Consider the following 15,333-nt stretch of genomic DNA (forward strand, 5'->3'; position numbering starts at 1 on the left):
GTTCATTTAACTTGGAAGTGGAAAAGGGATAACCTACAGCCAACCCATCGCAAAACCAAAATTCAGGAGAAAAATTGTGACATAAAAATCAAAGGGCAAAGGAAGGAGGGTGGTGCTTTGATTTATTAGCAGGAAGATTTGATCTACTTCATGTCAGGTTTCATCCACCCTCCATGTTTCTATAATAGGGTTGTCATATTTCAAAAAGTTAAAATCCGGACACAAAAGTTGTTGAGCAAAACTGAAGATGGGGTGCGTGGGAAAAAATTGTAAAGCTATTTTAAAGGGAAATCGCCAAAAACAACACTGCAGATATGGGTTGCCATACATCCATATTTCCCCAGACATTTCACCCAGACACTGCTTCCAACTGCAGTGTTCTGGCTATGTCCAGGAAATTCCAGACATATGGTAACCCTAGCCTATAAGCACCTAGCTAAAGGGTTTAGTAATATACAATTTTTAGAGATGTTAATAAACTGATTTATATAAATACATGTATAAAAGTGAGAGTTAAACAGAGATGGGCTTTCTGAGAACAACCAATGTCATCCATCAACCAGATAAACTAGCATACAAAAACCCAAAGGCTCCAGGAAAGGAGGATTCTTTTCCATGGCCTAGGACTAGGCCATCCTCCTCCAACTTGGGACCTTACAAATGTTGAAGACTTCAACTCCCATCAGCCCCAGTATGCAGGCCTGATGGTCTGGGATGGTGGGAGTTCTAGTCCAAAACATGTGGAGGGCACTGGGTGATGGAAGGCTGTCTTAAGCTACTAATTTCCCTTAAAATGCAAATCATTGCAACATCTGTTTTGCCATCTCCCAGTCTAGCCAGCTGCAGAGACATGGCCTAACAGTGCTCTCCCCAAAGGCTCACCCTTCAGTGGGGGGGGGGGAGAGGAAAGGAACTTTCTAAGTCTTGAACACATTAAACCGCTCTGTGCAATTTTAAACACGGGAGAAAGAACCATTCAGCAACTGAGAAGTGCTACCTCCAGCCAGAGATGGGGAAGAAATTTGGTTTGGTTTGTATTTTAACATGAACTTGCATGATCTGCACTTCCTAACACAACACGTGAAACAAAATGTAGCAATAACCTTCCCTACTTCTTCAAGTTCTGCAATGCAGTTCTCTAACCAACAGTGTTCATAAAAATGTGTGCATTAGGGGGAAATGTGCATAAAAATGCATATATCAGTGAAAATAATGCATGAAAATGCATTGCATCAGGAAAAATTGAACTTAAGGTTAGTAAAGCAAGAAACTGAGAGAAATCAAAACTGACAGATTTGTCTGTCCTTAACTCCAGCAAAACCAGAGGCACCGTCTTGTGACCAAGATTGGCGGGGCCCGGCGCACAGCATGTGATGTCATGCGCCCAGTGTGTGTCGCACGTGTGTGATGTCATGCATGCAACACATGACACACACATCGCATCATTGGGAGGAGGCCGAGCGCAGAATCCAGCATGCTGCGGCTCCCTCTCTCACACTCAGGAGAAGCCAACTACTGAACTGAACCGTGTTCAGCCTCCTCCATCCCCTCAACACCGAGGGGGCCTGACCCCCCTGCCAGCAGATATTTAGGGGGCCAAAGACACCTCTGCGCCTAGGAGTTGGTGCGCCTGAGCAAGACTAAGCACCCAGAGCAAAAGAAAGGCAACAGTGGGTGAGAATAACTTTCCTTGATTTTAAAAGCTTGACACCAGGGGCTTCCACAGACTGCACCTTGGCTGTCTTTAGAACAGATCCTTCCTTCTCCTTCAAGAAATCACCGATGCAAACACATCTCTGAATGTAACACTTGCAAAGAGAGTTTCATCCCCCCCAAAAAAACCTTAGGAGAAGGGGAAAGATATAAGAGCGGGGTGATTTGCAGTTCTTCCTGACAGACCTCTCATGTACCCGTTAATAGAACAGCGTATTCCAATTAAGCTGGCTATGGTTATAGCAGATGGCTTTTTACAATGTGAAAAGTCCATAAACTAAGGGCCATTTATAGCTACTTTCCTCCTAAAAATTCACATTCTTTTATAGGCAGACTCATACTTCCCCCCCCCCTTCCCCCATTTTTTGTTGAACTTCTTTCATTCTTTTAAAAAGTGAATTTAAGATTTGCAAGGAAGCAAGCACGTAGACAGACAGCACTAAAAACGGGAAGGCCTTTAATCATCCCTATTAAGCAACTCTGGCAGTGGAAATGCTTCACATGGTTATTTGCTGAAATTAAAGCACCCAGAAGGAGTCTAGCCTCTCACACACTTGCATCCAAAATGGCATCAACAGGAACACAAGAACACCCCACAAATTGAATTTGCAGGGTTGTTTATTTCATTCTTTTTGCAGCACCCACTTTTTAAATTCTGTTGCCCATAGAATCCCAAGATCCTTCTCAGGAGCAAAAGATGTTCCAGCTGTTCTAGGCTGTACTTGATTCTTCGCTCGTCTGCTGTGGCTGCAGAAGTACAGAAGTCCTGACAATGGAGATATCCCTCACAGGACTTGACAGTTTTGCTCAGGAGGGTGTGTGGCTGTGAATGTTCAATCCCCAGCATCTCCGATTCATTTTGGGTCTTGATCAAGGCTAAGGCTTCAGCCTCAGACCTTGCACAGCCTCACCCAATCAAAACACTGAGCTAGATGAACCAATATTCTGACTCAAGTCTCATGCTGCCTGGAACTTAGCAACGGAACACAAAGCAAATCTTTTGCCAGAAATCTGCACCGCTTTCCCCCTCTCTATACCTATCCGGTCCTTCCTACTTTGTCCACAGATCTTCTGCACATTCAGGATGGTTAAAGAGCGTTTCTTTCAAGGCACACATAAGAATCTGTCTTATTAAAAGGCATTGGAACATTAGCCCTCCTAAATCAGTATTATCTAGTAGTGTCTATTGCACAAGGCATGGGCTAACCACTCTCCAGCTGTTGCTGGACTCCAGCTCATAAGAACATAAGAAGAGCCTGCTGGATCAGGCCAATGGTCTATTTAGTCCAGCATTCTATTCTTATACTGGTCAACCAGAAGCCTGTGGGAAGCATGCAAGCAGGACCTGAGCACAAGAGCACTCTCCCCGCTTGTGATTTCCAACATCTGGTACTCAGAAGCATTATTGCCTCTGACTGTGGAGGCAGACCATAGTCATTGAGGTTAGGAGACATTGGAGCCTTCTTCATGAATTGGTCCACTCTTCTTTTATAGCCATCCACTGGCAGCTTCCCACCCACACCAGTCAAAGGTCAGAGGTGATGGGAGTTGGAGTCCAATGGGGATTGAACATGGAACCTTCTGTATGCCAAACAGGTGCTCTACCACGGAGCTACAGTCCTCCTCCACTTATGAGCACAGATTGGATTTGGATTTGATATTCCACTTTATCACTACCCTAGGGAGTCTCAAAGCGGCTAACATTCTCCTTTCCCTTCCTCCCCCACAACAAACACTCTGTGAGGTGAGTGAGGCTGAGAGACTTCAGAGAAGTGTGAATAGCCCAAGGTCACCCAGCAGCTGCATGTGGAAGAGCAGAGACACGAACCCGGTTCCCCAGATTACGAGACTACCGCTCTTAACCACTACACCACACTGGCTCTCAGCGTAGAGTTAAGGATGCAATTCCTACATTATGTTTTATATCTACATATACAATATACCGGTGTTTAAGTAGCAAAACAAGCAAGCAGTATTGCCAATGGTGCATAGCATGCCAGTATTTAAGTGACTGGGTTTCCCTCCATTAAGCATCAAACGTGTGGCTGGGAAAGGAACCGGCTTCAGTGTTTACTGCAGAGTAGCCCGGACATTTAAATGCACATGCAGCTTTCAGGATGATGCATGTACTTTATAATTTAAACCCAAAACCGTGTTTTTTTTTGCATCCAGGTTTCAAAAATAAGGTGTGCATGAACTCTAAACTGAGTTTCTGACTATTTGAGAAGAGATTAATTAATCCAGAGCAGAGAGAGAGAGAGAGAGAGAGAAATAGGGTGTCATCTTGTGCGTGTGCAAGACCAGGAGAGAAAGAATTACTGGCTCTCCAGCTTATCCTCCTTCTCACTTTGTATAGCTGTTGGCACCAGCCCAAGACTGCAGTGCAGAACGCGTGCCTGATTCCAATCAGATCATGTTATTTTGGCAATGCCCAGAAGCTTTTATGCATAAATGGATCTGTCCCAACAATAATAAAGATTTGGGAAGTTCTCACTAGTAGTTAGCAAGTGTGATGTCACCCGCTTTTGCCTAACGAGGAAATTATTTGGGGGCAACAAGCAATAAAATGCCAAATGCACATTCTATTTTTTTTATTAAAAAAAAAAGCTTCCGCATTTTCTTCTAATGAGGATTTTTAACAAAAAGTTCCCTGCAAATTGAAACCCACAGAGACTGTAAATGGAGGGAACTGTTGCTTGACTCTGCCTGAGCGGTTTAGCCAGCCGAGACCCTGCCAAGGCAATCGCAGGTTACACCAACAGAAATAAATTCCAAACATTTTGAATAGGATAAATTATTTAAATTTATCCTATGGTTTACTAGCATTTTTTTTTTTTTTTTTAGTTTTATATACATAGACTAGACTAATTTGACGGACAGCAGCATTAAAGCCAAGGTGGAGGGGGGGCTGATTCTGACTCAGTGGATCAGTTCCTTATAAGGCCCTACATCCGTGGGTCAACTTTGACAGGTAGGTGGGACATTCCACCTCTCAATCACCCAGCATCGTTAGGACATCAGATGACTGACAGGAGGGCTGTTCCGCTCACCTGTCAAACTGTATTGGGCAGAGCTTCCCAAAAACCTGGCAGCCAGCAGGTGTTTGGTAACCACAACACAAGAACTTTGCTGCTCCAGTGTCACCGAGCAACGTGAACTGAAACCACTGCTAAAATGGAGCTTTCTCTGGTTCAGTGTAAGCTGCTTGGTGCTATTAGGAGCAAGGCACACTCCCCCTGCCCCTCAGCTGTCTGGGAGGGTGCCTTGAGCTAGCGAAGGAACAATGGGGAGCTCTCTTTAAGGCCCCGAGTGTACCTTTGTAGCCACATCAATACCTACCTCACACCAGATGTTAAAAATTCTATCAGGTGCGGAGCAGGTGGGTGTGGTTTATGGGAAAGCGCCCTGGTGGGCCAGATTTGGCTCAGGGGCCAGAGGTTCCCCATCCCTGTATTAAAGGAAAGGAGGGAAGGAAGATGAGAGCTGGGAGAGAGAGAGTGGTAGGGAAGGCCTGAGTAACAGGGAGGAGAAGATCCACCCACACCCCCCAGAAACCCTTAAGGACAGAGGGCTTGATTGGTCCACAAGCATTACTCTACAACTGTGAAGAAGCATGAGACAGCATGTAATCTGACATCTCAAGGGATTTCTGGCAGACTAGCACAGTCTTTGTGACTGGACTCAAAGCCAACCCTACCATTAAGCAAGCTGAAGTGGGAAATGTCAGAAGGGAGGTCTTGCTGGCAACCCCCCTCAGCTGCTTCTCCTGAGTCATTTCTCTATATTAAATGATAGGATTGTGCATGCTCAATTGAGCCCCTCAACTATCCTGCTGCCCCAGGAGTGGTGGGGGAGGATGCAATCCGATCACCAGGCTTCTGAAGGCGAACTAGGGATGGGTGACTTCTTGCTCTGCATCTTCAGCCAGCAAAACATATTCAACAGGCTCCCCATCTATTTATTCATTTGATTCCATTTCTGAATTGCTTCCTAGAGTTTTCCAGGCAAAACAAAAAACGAGGAAAGCCACTGGAAGAATATCACCCTATTCACCAGTCTAAGCCAAATGAACACTGTGACAACTTCCCCACGTGAGTAAAGTTCCATTATTTATACACGGAGAGTTACGGATCACATTTCCGATCGTATATATGAATGACATATACTTTCCACCAGCTTCAACTGGTACACACCAGCTGCAAACATCCCTAGACCAGACTAGTCTACCATGCTTGGGGAACCTGAAGACTTGATTACTGACACATGCCTTATGTGGGGCTGTCCTTGCATCCAGTCCCAAAGCTGCAACTCCTGCAGAATGTAGCAGCCAAATTCCTCACAGGAGCAGGTTATCGGCAGCAAGGGTACTTCTTTACCAAGAGAGCTGCATTGGTTGCCAATTTGCTACCAGGTCAAAATCAAGTTTATTTTGTTAATTCACAAAGCCCTAGACAACCTGGGCCCAAAGTAAGGCCTTGAGGACTGCTTCATTCCTTAAGCCCAGAGACTTTCTGATGGGGTTTTTCTAGTGGTCCCCTATTCCCCTGCAGTTCAGTTGGCCACAAACTGAGACATTACCATGGTGGGCCCTGCCCTGTGGAACTCCATGCCAATACAATTTCAGCAAGAGTCATGCCTACTTTCTTTCAAGCTGCATTGTTCAGAGAGGCCTTTGGCACTTTTTATTATTAAAAAAACCCCCATCAACCTGTTTTTACTGCTATGTTATCAAGGTCTTTTCTGCTGTCACTGTGGTATTGTGTTTTTGTTTTATTGTTGCATACCAAAAGTGCAGTTTACAAATGACTGAATAAATAAAAAGAAACACACACACACACACAGCCTGACATAAACACAGAGAACGCAGCACGGAGTGCCGCGTGACATGCATGGCACAGAAGAGCTGAGAAAGGAAAGAAAAAGCATGCACAGTGAACAGAATGGACAGAACCACTTCCACCACCACCACCCCAGCCCAGCCAACACACTCTTGCAAAGAACAAGAAAAGACAGACCATCACCACCACTAGAGATTGCGTTTTGGGCCCACTCACTGTTGGCGGTGTGGTTCCTGCTACTCCCCGCTGGTGCTGCCGTGTGCTCGGGTGCCCCTTCAGAGGTGGCCCTTCCTGACATTGAATGGGAAAACGAAAAGGAAGGATGCAGAGAAAAGAAGGTGGGGAAGGCGAGGTGGAAGGGAGGGCGAGAGCAAAAGATGGCAAGAGAAAGGAAAGGGAGCATCTTTAACTGAACACTAACAGCATAACAAGAACACACAGTTAAGAATACAGAAGGGCCTGAGATCCCAAAACAGAACAAACTGAAACTAAACTACATTTGATTGTTAAGAAATAACCTCCCCCTTTTCCCCATCGTTGGAACAAGACACAGAATATTTCTGGACATCAGTCTTGTGCTAGTCCAGTGAAAGATTTCACATAATCCAGTATTTTTCTTTTAAAAAATAAACAAATTGCCATCTTCCTTTGCAGCTGCGGCTTGAATTCAATAATCATCGAATTGCAGAGTTGGAAATGACCCCAAGGGTCATCTAGTTCAATCCCCTGCAATGCAGGGTGACAGACAAAGGCACCAAGTTAAAAAAACAGGACTGAATTGAAGCCATGGTTGCAGATGCCCCAATTCTTCCTTGGCATTGAAGGCTTGAATTTCCCCAGCCCTGACATTACATGCTGGACATGGTTCAACATGGCAGGCCAAATCCAGAGGCTAGGTTGGGCCTAATCGACACAGATTCCCATAGTACTAAGGTAATGGCACAGACATTTAGCAAGCCACATTTAGCAAGACAGCTGGGAGTATCAGAGGAAAGGCAACCTCTTGAAATGTGCATTTTGATATTTATTTCAGCTCCACACAGCTAATTCTTGGCATGATTGGGGGGAGCAGTAAGCCTATTGCTGTTGTTCCTGCTTGCACGGAAACACAATGAGCTTCTGTGATGTCACAGAATGTCCATAAGTATCATAACTCCCGGGGGAGGGAGGCTTAAGTCTAGCTGACAGACAACAGAGCTTCAACACTTCAGACAGGAAAGTTTCCCTAAATGTAAGCATGTTGGTGAGGAAGTCACTAAGTCTACCTGTAAAGTGGGTAATTTGCACATATGCTTCTGTGATGTGGCTCTGGAAGGGCAGAATGTGCAACAACCTCAGCAACAAGCATTCTCTAATGAGCTAAGGTGGCTGTTGCAGGGCTGCCAACCGGCAGCTCTACAGACTTTTACATTGATTGTTATGAATCATAAAATCTGGGTTGGGGAACTATGCCCTGCTTTGGGGGCACTGTTCTGTATGCCACCAGAGCCACATCTCTCTTTGCAGAGGACCCTGCTATTGCCACAGACCTCATCATTTTGGCACCATATAACACCAGCAGTTGGAACATCTTTCTGTCACCTGAGCAACGGGCTGCAGTGCCGCTTCAGACAGGCACTATATAAATCCATATTTTATTGTAAATATCTCCATACAGTGCTGCCTTGATCTCAATATGGAGGCAGTAATCCAGGCTTAGCTCCGTTAACACCGCAGAGCCCCATTTACACACAACCTGCACAGACCGCCGAGGGCAGATGCTCTTTCAAGTCCTCCTCGGTGCTTTCAAAGCGGCCTTTTTAAAATGCAAGGGCACCCCTCGACTCGCAGGGAACAGTGACATTCCAATGCCCTATATTACAAGCCGTGTCTGCAGGCCAAGCAAAGCTGGCTTTTCCGTCTTCCTTGACTAGCAGTGATTAAACTTTGGGGCCAATGCATTATTTGTTATACCCTTTGGATTTCCAATTCCTGCCTTGCAATTCAGTTCATAAATAGTTACACCAAGACAGGCCATTTAAAAACACAAAGACCAAAGAAGCCTCAATTAACATCTTTCCACACGTTTGGAATTGTGGGGCGGGGGGGGGCTTTGTGCCTTTTTTTTTTTTAAATGCACACGAATTTGAGAGCCCCAGTGATTTCTTTAAATATATATCTTAATCATCTTCCACGTTCGCATAGCCAGTTAAGCTGCTTGGCCTCCTATACCTAAGATCAAGCTATGCAATTTCCATAGCAACAATGGTAGCACTTGAAAGATATAGGGAGCTGTGTTGATTTATTGGGGAGGGGGGAACAAACGTCACAGTTAGGTAATTCTAACTCCTTTAGGACACCTGCAATACTGCAGGATAGTGAGCTATGGTTCCAGTCAGAAGGATGGATGTGGAGAGAGAACAAGGCACGATGGAGTCGCTGCAAAGTCTGGAGACTGTAAAGTCTTGAGATGGGATGCAGGTGATGTTAGGCAAACCTAACTGCATTAGTCTGTCCTAGGTGCAAAATGATTCCAGGATTCAGAGGCTGCTAGAGCAAAAGAAAGAGTTACACACACACACACCCTGCCCATTTAGAAAAAAGACCAATAACTTGGGTATTTTCTCCCTCCCATTCCCTGTTTTGCTTAACAAAGGAACCTGAAGAACCATTCTGGGAAACTCAGTAAGCTGGCTCCCTGCATTTTTGTTTGTTCCAGGACTCCTCATCAGATCTGTAGATCTTTGCACATTTAACAAGTTCCCAGGATTCTTTGGGTAAGCCAGGGGTCAGCAAACTTTTTCAGCAGGGGGCCGGTCCACTGTCCCTCAAACCTGGTGGAGGGCTGGACTATATTTGGGGGGGGGGCGGTGGCGAATGAACGAATTCCTGTGCCTCGCAAATAACCCAGAGATGCACACATTCTACTCATGTAAAAACACGCTGATTCCCGGACTGTCTGCAGGCCGGATTGAGAAGGCAATTGGGCCAGATCTGGCCCCCGGGCCATAGTTTGCCTACTCATGGGGTAAGCCATGGCTGTTCACATAGTATAAGGGCGTATGGTTTGGTGCGGATGTGACCTAGGACTGCAGGCAGCAAGGGGGATGTTCTGCCTTAGCAATCTTGAACTAACCAATTCAGATTAGGTTGTACTCAGAAAAAGTAGCTTGTAACGCCAGAACTACTGCAGGCTGCTGATGGTGGAGGGACAGGTTTAGCAGGGAGAAAGGGGGGGGAGAGAGAGAGAGAGAGAGAGAGAGAGAGAGAGAGAGAGAGAGATGCACATCACTTCAGTCAACCTCTAGACAAATTAAGGCCAGAACATTTTTAGAACTTAAAAGCTTCCTTAGGCAGGAAAAGACAAGATGGGGGAAATATTGCTGACAGGAACATAGACAGTCACTTGACGGGTGCCCATCATTCTTCCTCTTCTTTTTTATTTTATTTTTTAAAAAACCTCTCTTATTCTTCAAAAGTTAAGAAGGGCACTGAAGAGAAAATGATGCAACCAAAACCACAATAAATACTGAACTTGGGGCAAAATGAGACAGCAATTGGTTCTATTGTTAGGCACCCATCTGCCTTGGAACCCTCTCTCATTACTGGAGGCCTCTCCTCCTGCCGCCGGCGAAAACATAGGCAGCAGGGCTTTCAGAGAAAAGCTCCAGTGACCCCCATGGCACAGGTCAGGTGTCAGAAAGAGACAGCCATCCTACTGATTTATATTTCATGCATTAAGACAAAAAAGCCCCTGCAATGACTTAGAGCACAAATGTCCAATGGTTTATATTTTGCAATGTAAGGTCTGGATGGATTTATTTTTGACATGTGTTGGATGTTCATACAATCAGTTGCTTTTATTTCATTATTCTGATTGTTTCAATCTCAGCTTGCCCTCCCCTGAAGGCCCACAATGGGTAACCTTTTTATTATTATTATTTAAACAGATACTTACAAACCTTCATTGTTGTTGCTTTTTTATCAAACAGGGCATTAAGTTAAAGTTATTTAGTTTTATATTTGTCCCACTGGTTTTTGCACCGGTGGAACGTTGTTACACAAGAGAATGCATAAAAGCAAGTTGCTGGTAACTTTGCAGTCTATTGTGCAACCATATGTTGCAAAATGAGTTTCCGCTAGCAGAACTATTGTGCTGTGCGGCTGCTGTTCACCTATCTGCTCTCACGGGACATGGGTGGCGCTGTGGGTTAAACCACAGAGCCTAGGACTTGCCGATCAGAAGGTTGGTGGTTCAAATCCCCATGACGGGGTGAGCTCCCGTTGCTCGGTCCCTGCTCCTGCCAACCTAGAAGTTCGAAAGCACCTCAAAGTGCAAGTAGATGAATAGGTACCGCTTCGGTGGAAAGGTAAATGGCGTTTCCGTGCGCTGTTGTGGTTCACCAGAAGTGGCTTAGTCATGCTGGCCACATGACCTGGAAGCTGTACGCCGGCTCCCTCGGCCAATAAAGCGAGATGAGCGCCGCAACCCGAGAGTCGGCCACAACTGGCCCTAATGGTCAGGGTCCCTTTACCTTTACCTTTATCTGCTCTCACACTAGAGGACAGATAATGTTGGATACAGCCCTAAGGGGGGTGGGAGGAACCTTACAGAAAGATTTAAGAAGAAAAACAACAATGTTAAACAGAAACCCCAAATACTAAGCCAAAGCAATCCTTATTAAGCATGATGCAGAAAACAGGCTGCTAATGGGTTATTCACCGAATCAAATTAATCTAATAAATATCTATACTGCTTTTTCAACACAAGTCTTCTGAATGTAGTTTATAATCACATTTTGCAGGGAGGGGGTGGATGGGTTTTTTTCTTCTTCTGAGAAAAGCAAGCCAAAACGTTTTGGAATGAATGAATGGAACCTAGTCCAACCTCCCCATCAGCTGTAGGTTTACTGGTGATATGGGCAATGAGCACCAACATAACAAAAATGGGCTGTGGATAAATGCCAGTTTCATGGTTTTGTTTTGCAATATAAGAACCACACAGGGAGGTGAAGACTGGGGCCAAATGAGACACCTAAGTCAAAATTCTTGCAACCCCCACCCCCCCAAAAACCCAGTTTCATAAAGAAGTCTTCCCCAACCTGGTGCCCTCTGGGAATTTTGGATTTCCCTAATTTCATCAGCTCTAGTCAGCCAGTTTCCTCCACATTTCCATATCAGTTCATTTAAAAAAAAAAAAAAAAACCTCATTAAAATTAATTAGCATTTTAGTGGAAATTTCTCCTACTGCATACTTTTTTCTTTGCCATTCTACCCAATCCATGAATTTTTGCAAAGCACTTATTCTCTAATTTTTATATTCTCTATAGTATAACACATTTTCACATGTCATTCCCCACCAATACGCACCTTTATATGCACATTTTACCTTAGTATGTGCATTTTAGTACCTGTTACTTGGCTGGGAAATGGCATTGCAAAATTCGGAGAAATGCACATTTTGAAGGATTGCTGTGTTGTGATTCATGTACTGTTTTGGAAAGTGTGAATTAGGTAGATTTGCCTTTAATCACAAACGATATTAAATATCTTCCCCATCCCTTTCTGAGACTGATAGGAACGGAACAACAAAACATTTGGAGAGTATCAGGTTTGGGTTAGGTTTTCATAGAAGATATATATATGCAGTGAACTGCCTTTAAATCTTCAGATGACGGTGGTATAAACACACACACACACACACACACACACACACACACACACACAAGGCAAGGCACTGGCAAGGCTTCTGTGTGTGGCTAAAATCCCCCACGAGAGATCATTGTGTCTGGTTTTTCATTCAATCTATGGAGAGATGGAAATGACAAACTGCCTGCAATCTTTTCCAAGATCTAATGCCCAGAAACGGACAATAGAGGTGCCAGTGTGACAAAGCCACCTCAAAGGGAATAATTTCAGGCCAGCCAGCAGTATATAGAAGGATCCCCATTCACAGAAGACCAGCTGCATCTATGGTGCCTTCAGCTGTGTGCATACACAGGCCCTGTTGAAATACAAATTAATAGCAAGCTGGGTGCAAGAATATCTGCCAGGGAGCTTATGCTGCAGAACGTATTGAGATGCTTCAAAGCACCTTTACTAAAACGAACAGTTTGGGTTAATTCATAATGGTTAACTTCCTAGGTTTCGCCACAGTATTTCCCTACCCTATTTGTATTCAAAACTAGAAGCATCTCATAAGTCTTTATTCTGGGGGTGGGGGGGTGGGGGGGAGACGACAGAGGTTGGCAATAAAAAGCTGGAGACAGCAAAATAATAATATATATTAAATGCCTGAACAGCCAGGCTGCATCACATGTCATCCTTTGAAGAAGATGGTCCAGGCTATGTTTATGTTATACAATATTCTTCCTCTTCATCATCCTCTGCATCCAGCCACTCGAAATTCTGTAGGCAAATGAAGCAAGTTTGCATCATTTCCTTAATGGAGCTTTTGTTGCATGAGTGTAAGGCAAGGCAGCCAAATGTGGCTGGACTTCAACTCCCAACAATTCCAACCAGAAAGGCCAACAGTCAAAGCTGATGGGAGTTGTGCCTTCAAAAAGCTGCTGGTTGACCATGCCGGCTGTCCCCGGTGTCAGGGTTAATTCACCTTCCCGTTTTAACAAAGGAGCTGCATAGAAGAGGAAGATCATCGTGAGTTATTTGACATTGGGCCCAGCCTCATGAATCATCCAATGTGTCTCTAACCTGTGTGGAGATTATTATACCTTTTAACACAAGAATCAAGACTGGGAAAGGTACTGAGGAAGGTAGAAGCAGATTGAGGAATCATGTAGCCATACAAGCAGGTCACAGAAGCTCCTCACCCTTCAGGATACTTTTGAAAGATGTATCCCTGTACATCTACAGTACAATGGAACACCCATGTCGATTGGTAGTATATCTGATAAGAGCAAGCAATGGGGGAAGCCATAACTTTCATACTATGCTTGTAAGTGTCCCAGAAGCACCTAGCTGGCCACTGAGGTGAAATGGAGGGTAAAGCAAATGTGGTCAGGATGTTGCATTAGGACTTGTGTTCAAAATCCCACTGAGCCACAATGCTCATTGGGTCAGCCATTATCTCTCAGCTTCATCTACCTCACAGAGCTGTTGTGAAATTAAAAGACAGCAGAGAACATAAGAAATAAAAATACATTTTAAAACACCTAAACAAATAACTGAAATAAAAAACACAGCTTTAAACAAATACAATTGCCAAGTGATATTCTTCTTCCACCTCTGGAATATAAAAGCCATGGACAACCTTTTCCAACTCTGTGTCCTTCAGATGTTTGGGACACAAGTGCATCAGATGGACCTTTGACCAAATCTTGAAGGATTCTTCTTACAAAGACTTGACCTCCACATCCATAAAGCAAGTGGAGGAGACAGTGATTCTCAGGAATTTAAGTACAGTGCCAGATCCCTCACATAATTTGGCACAGAACTGCATGTAAAGATCAGGGAGCTCCTTTAGCCCCAAAGCTTCTCATTCCTTGCAACATCTCAGCAGCCAAATGGCCTCAAGCCAGGAAGACCTTGGGTGGAATTCCAGCCGTAACCCAATGGACCAAACAAGGCACTTTTTCAAAACAGCAGCTTCTGTACACTGTGGTAGATAGATGATAGCTAGATGATAGATATAGATATCCTTTAAAAAAAAACTTAAAACAAAAGCCTAATAACACAGCAAGATGTTTATTACATGATATAGCTTTTTAAAAGCTACCTGCTGTTTCTCTGAAATTGACTTGTCGTTGAGCCAATTTCTCATGGCACATTTGCAATTATTCCTCATAGATCTCTTTTAAGCAGCAACGATAAGCATCTTTTTATGCTCCTAAAGGAGGGGAATGACATCACCTCTTTGCACCTCTGGTCTATAGGACAGCATGTTCCATTTCATCACTCTTGCCTTGAATGGAAGCAAAATGATAAGACACCCACTTTGATGACAGTTTAGATGCAAAACAGGGGGAGGGGGGAGGGGGGAGGGCACCTGCAAGTGGCAAATGTGATACATGAGGCAAGATCAAAGCCCACTGTTCAGAGGGCTCTGATCACTGCCTAATAAAGACAAATGAAATTCTAGTGGCAAAGAGAAACTGTCCTTAGGATAAAAAAAAAAAAGCCCGTTGAGCAGCTGCAGAATATGTGCATTCAACCGCTGGTTCAGATTCTGCTTCTTCACCTTTGAAACACCAAATCTAGGCTGGGGTAGTCAATGTAATGCCTTCCAGTTGATGTTGGAATGCAACTTGCAACAGCCAATGTTCAGGAGTTGATGCGGGAGCTGAAGTTCCAACAACATCCCCCAAGTCTGGACAGATATCCAAGATAGGTGTGTTGGGAGGGGGGGTCTAATCTATATTGGTTACAATTCCACCTGTGATTTTACTCTAGGTCAGGAGTAGCCAATGTAATGCCCTCCAGATGTTGTTTGACTCCAACCCTCATCAGCCTCAGCCAGCATAGTTCAACAACCACCAGAAGGCAAAATGTTCACCCGCTCAGTCTGGACAGACTTCCAGGACAGAAGAAGGAATGTGGTGGAATCTAATTCCATTTGTGATTTTTAGCAGGACTTCACTTGCAGCAAAGGTAACTGGATTTCAGAACTATTGTTATTAAGCTAATGAATTGCTTTTCTATTTTTATCTTCAAAGCTAGTTCTTTAAACCTCAACCTGAGACAACACCAGACACACCTGAAGAAGGAAACAAGGTGCTGTCCCTTTAAAAGTCCTTCTAACAACAGCTGGGGTTAAGCAGTTACCTGGCCTGCTTCAGCTAGAGAA

At 44.3% G+C, this 15,333-nt stretch overlaps 1 protein-coding gene and 1 long non-coding RNA gene across 8 annotated transcripts in view; one reads left to right on the forward strand and one right to left on the reverse strand.

Moving 5' to 3' along the window:
* Positions 1-15,333, reverse strand: part of MEGF11 (multiple EGF like domains 11) — a 345,431-nt gene that overhangs the window by 165,556 nt on the left and 164,542 nt on the right. For 6 of the 7 annotated variants that reach the window (XM_083411873.1, XM_083411869.1, XM_083411871.1 and 3 more), the window contains exon 7: positions 6,768-6,842. The exons of the other annotated variant lie outside the window; for it this stretch is intronic. In XM_083411873.1, the coding sequence (XP_083267999.1) occupies positions 6,768-6,842 (75 nt within the window). The remainder of the gene's footprint in view (positions 1-6,767; positions 6,843-15,333) is intronic. 7 annotated transcript variants of the gene reach the window in all.
* Positions 1,473-15,113, forward strand: LOC310663937. The gene is made up of 3 exons (XR_014504695.1): positions 1,473-1,674; positions 5,708-5,804; positions 14,940-15,113. It is a non-coding gene; the product is annotated as an uncharacterized lncRNA (long non-coding RNA).

The sequence above is a fragment of the Podarcis tiliguerta genome (genome assembly GCF_965153285.1).
Source record: "Podarcis tiliguerta genome assembly, chromosome: 14".
Taxonomy (NCBI): domain Eukaryota; kingdom Metazoa; phylum Chordata; class Lepidosauria; order Squamata; family Lacertidae; genus Podarcis; species Podarcis tiliguerta.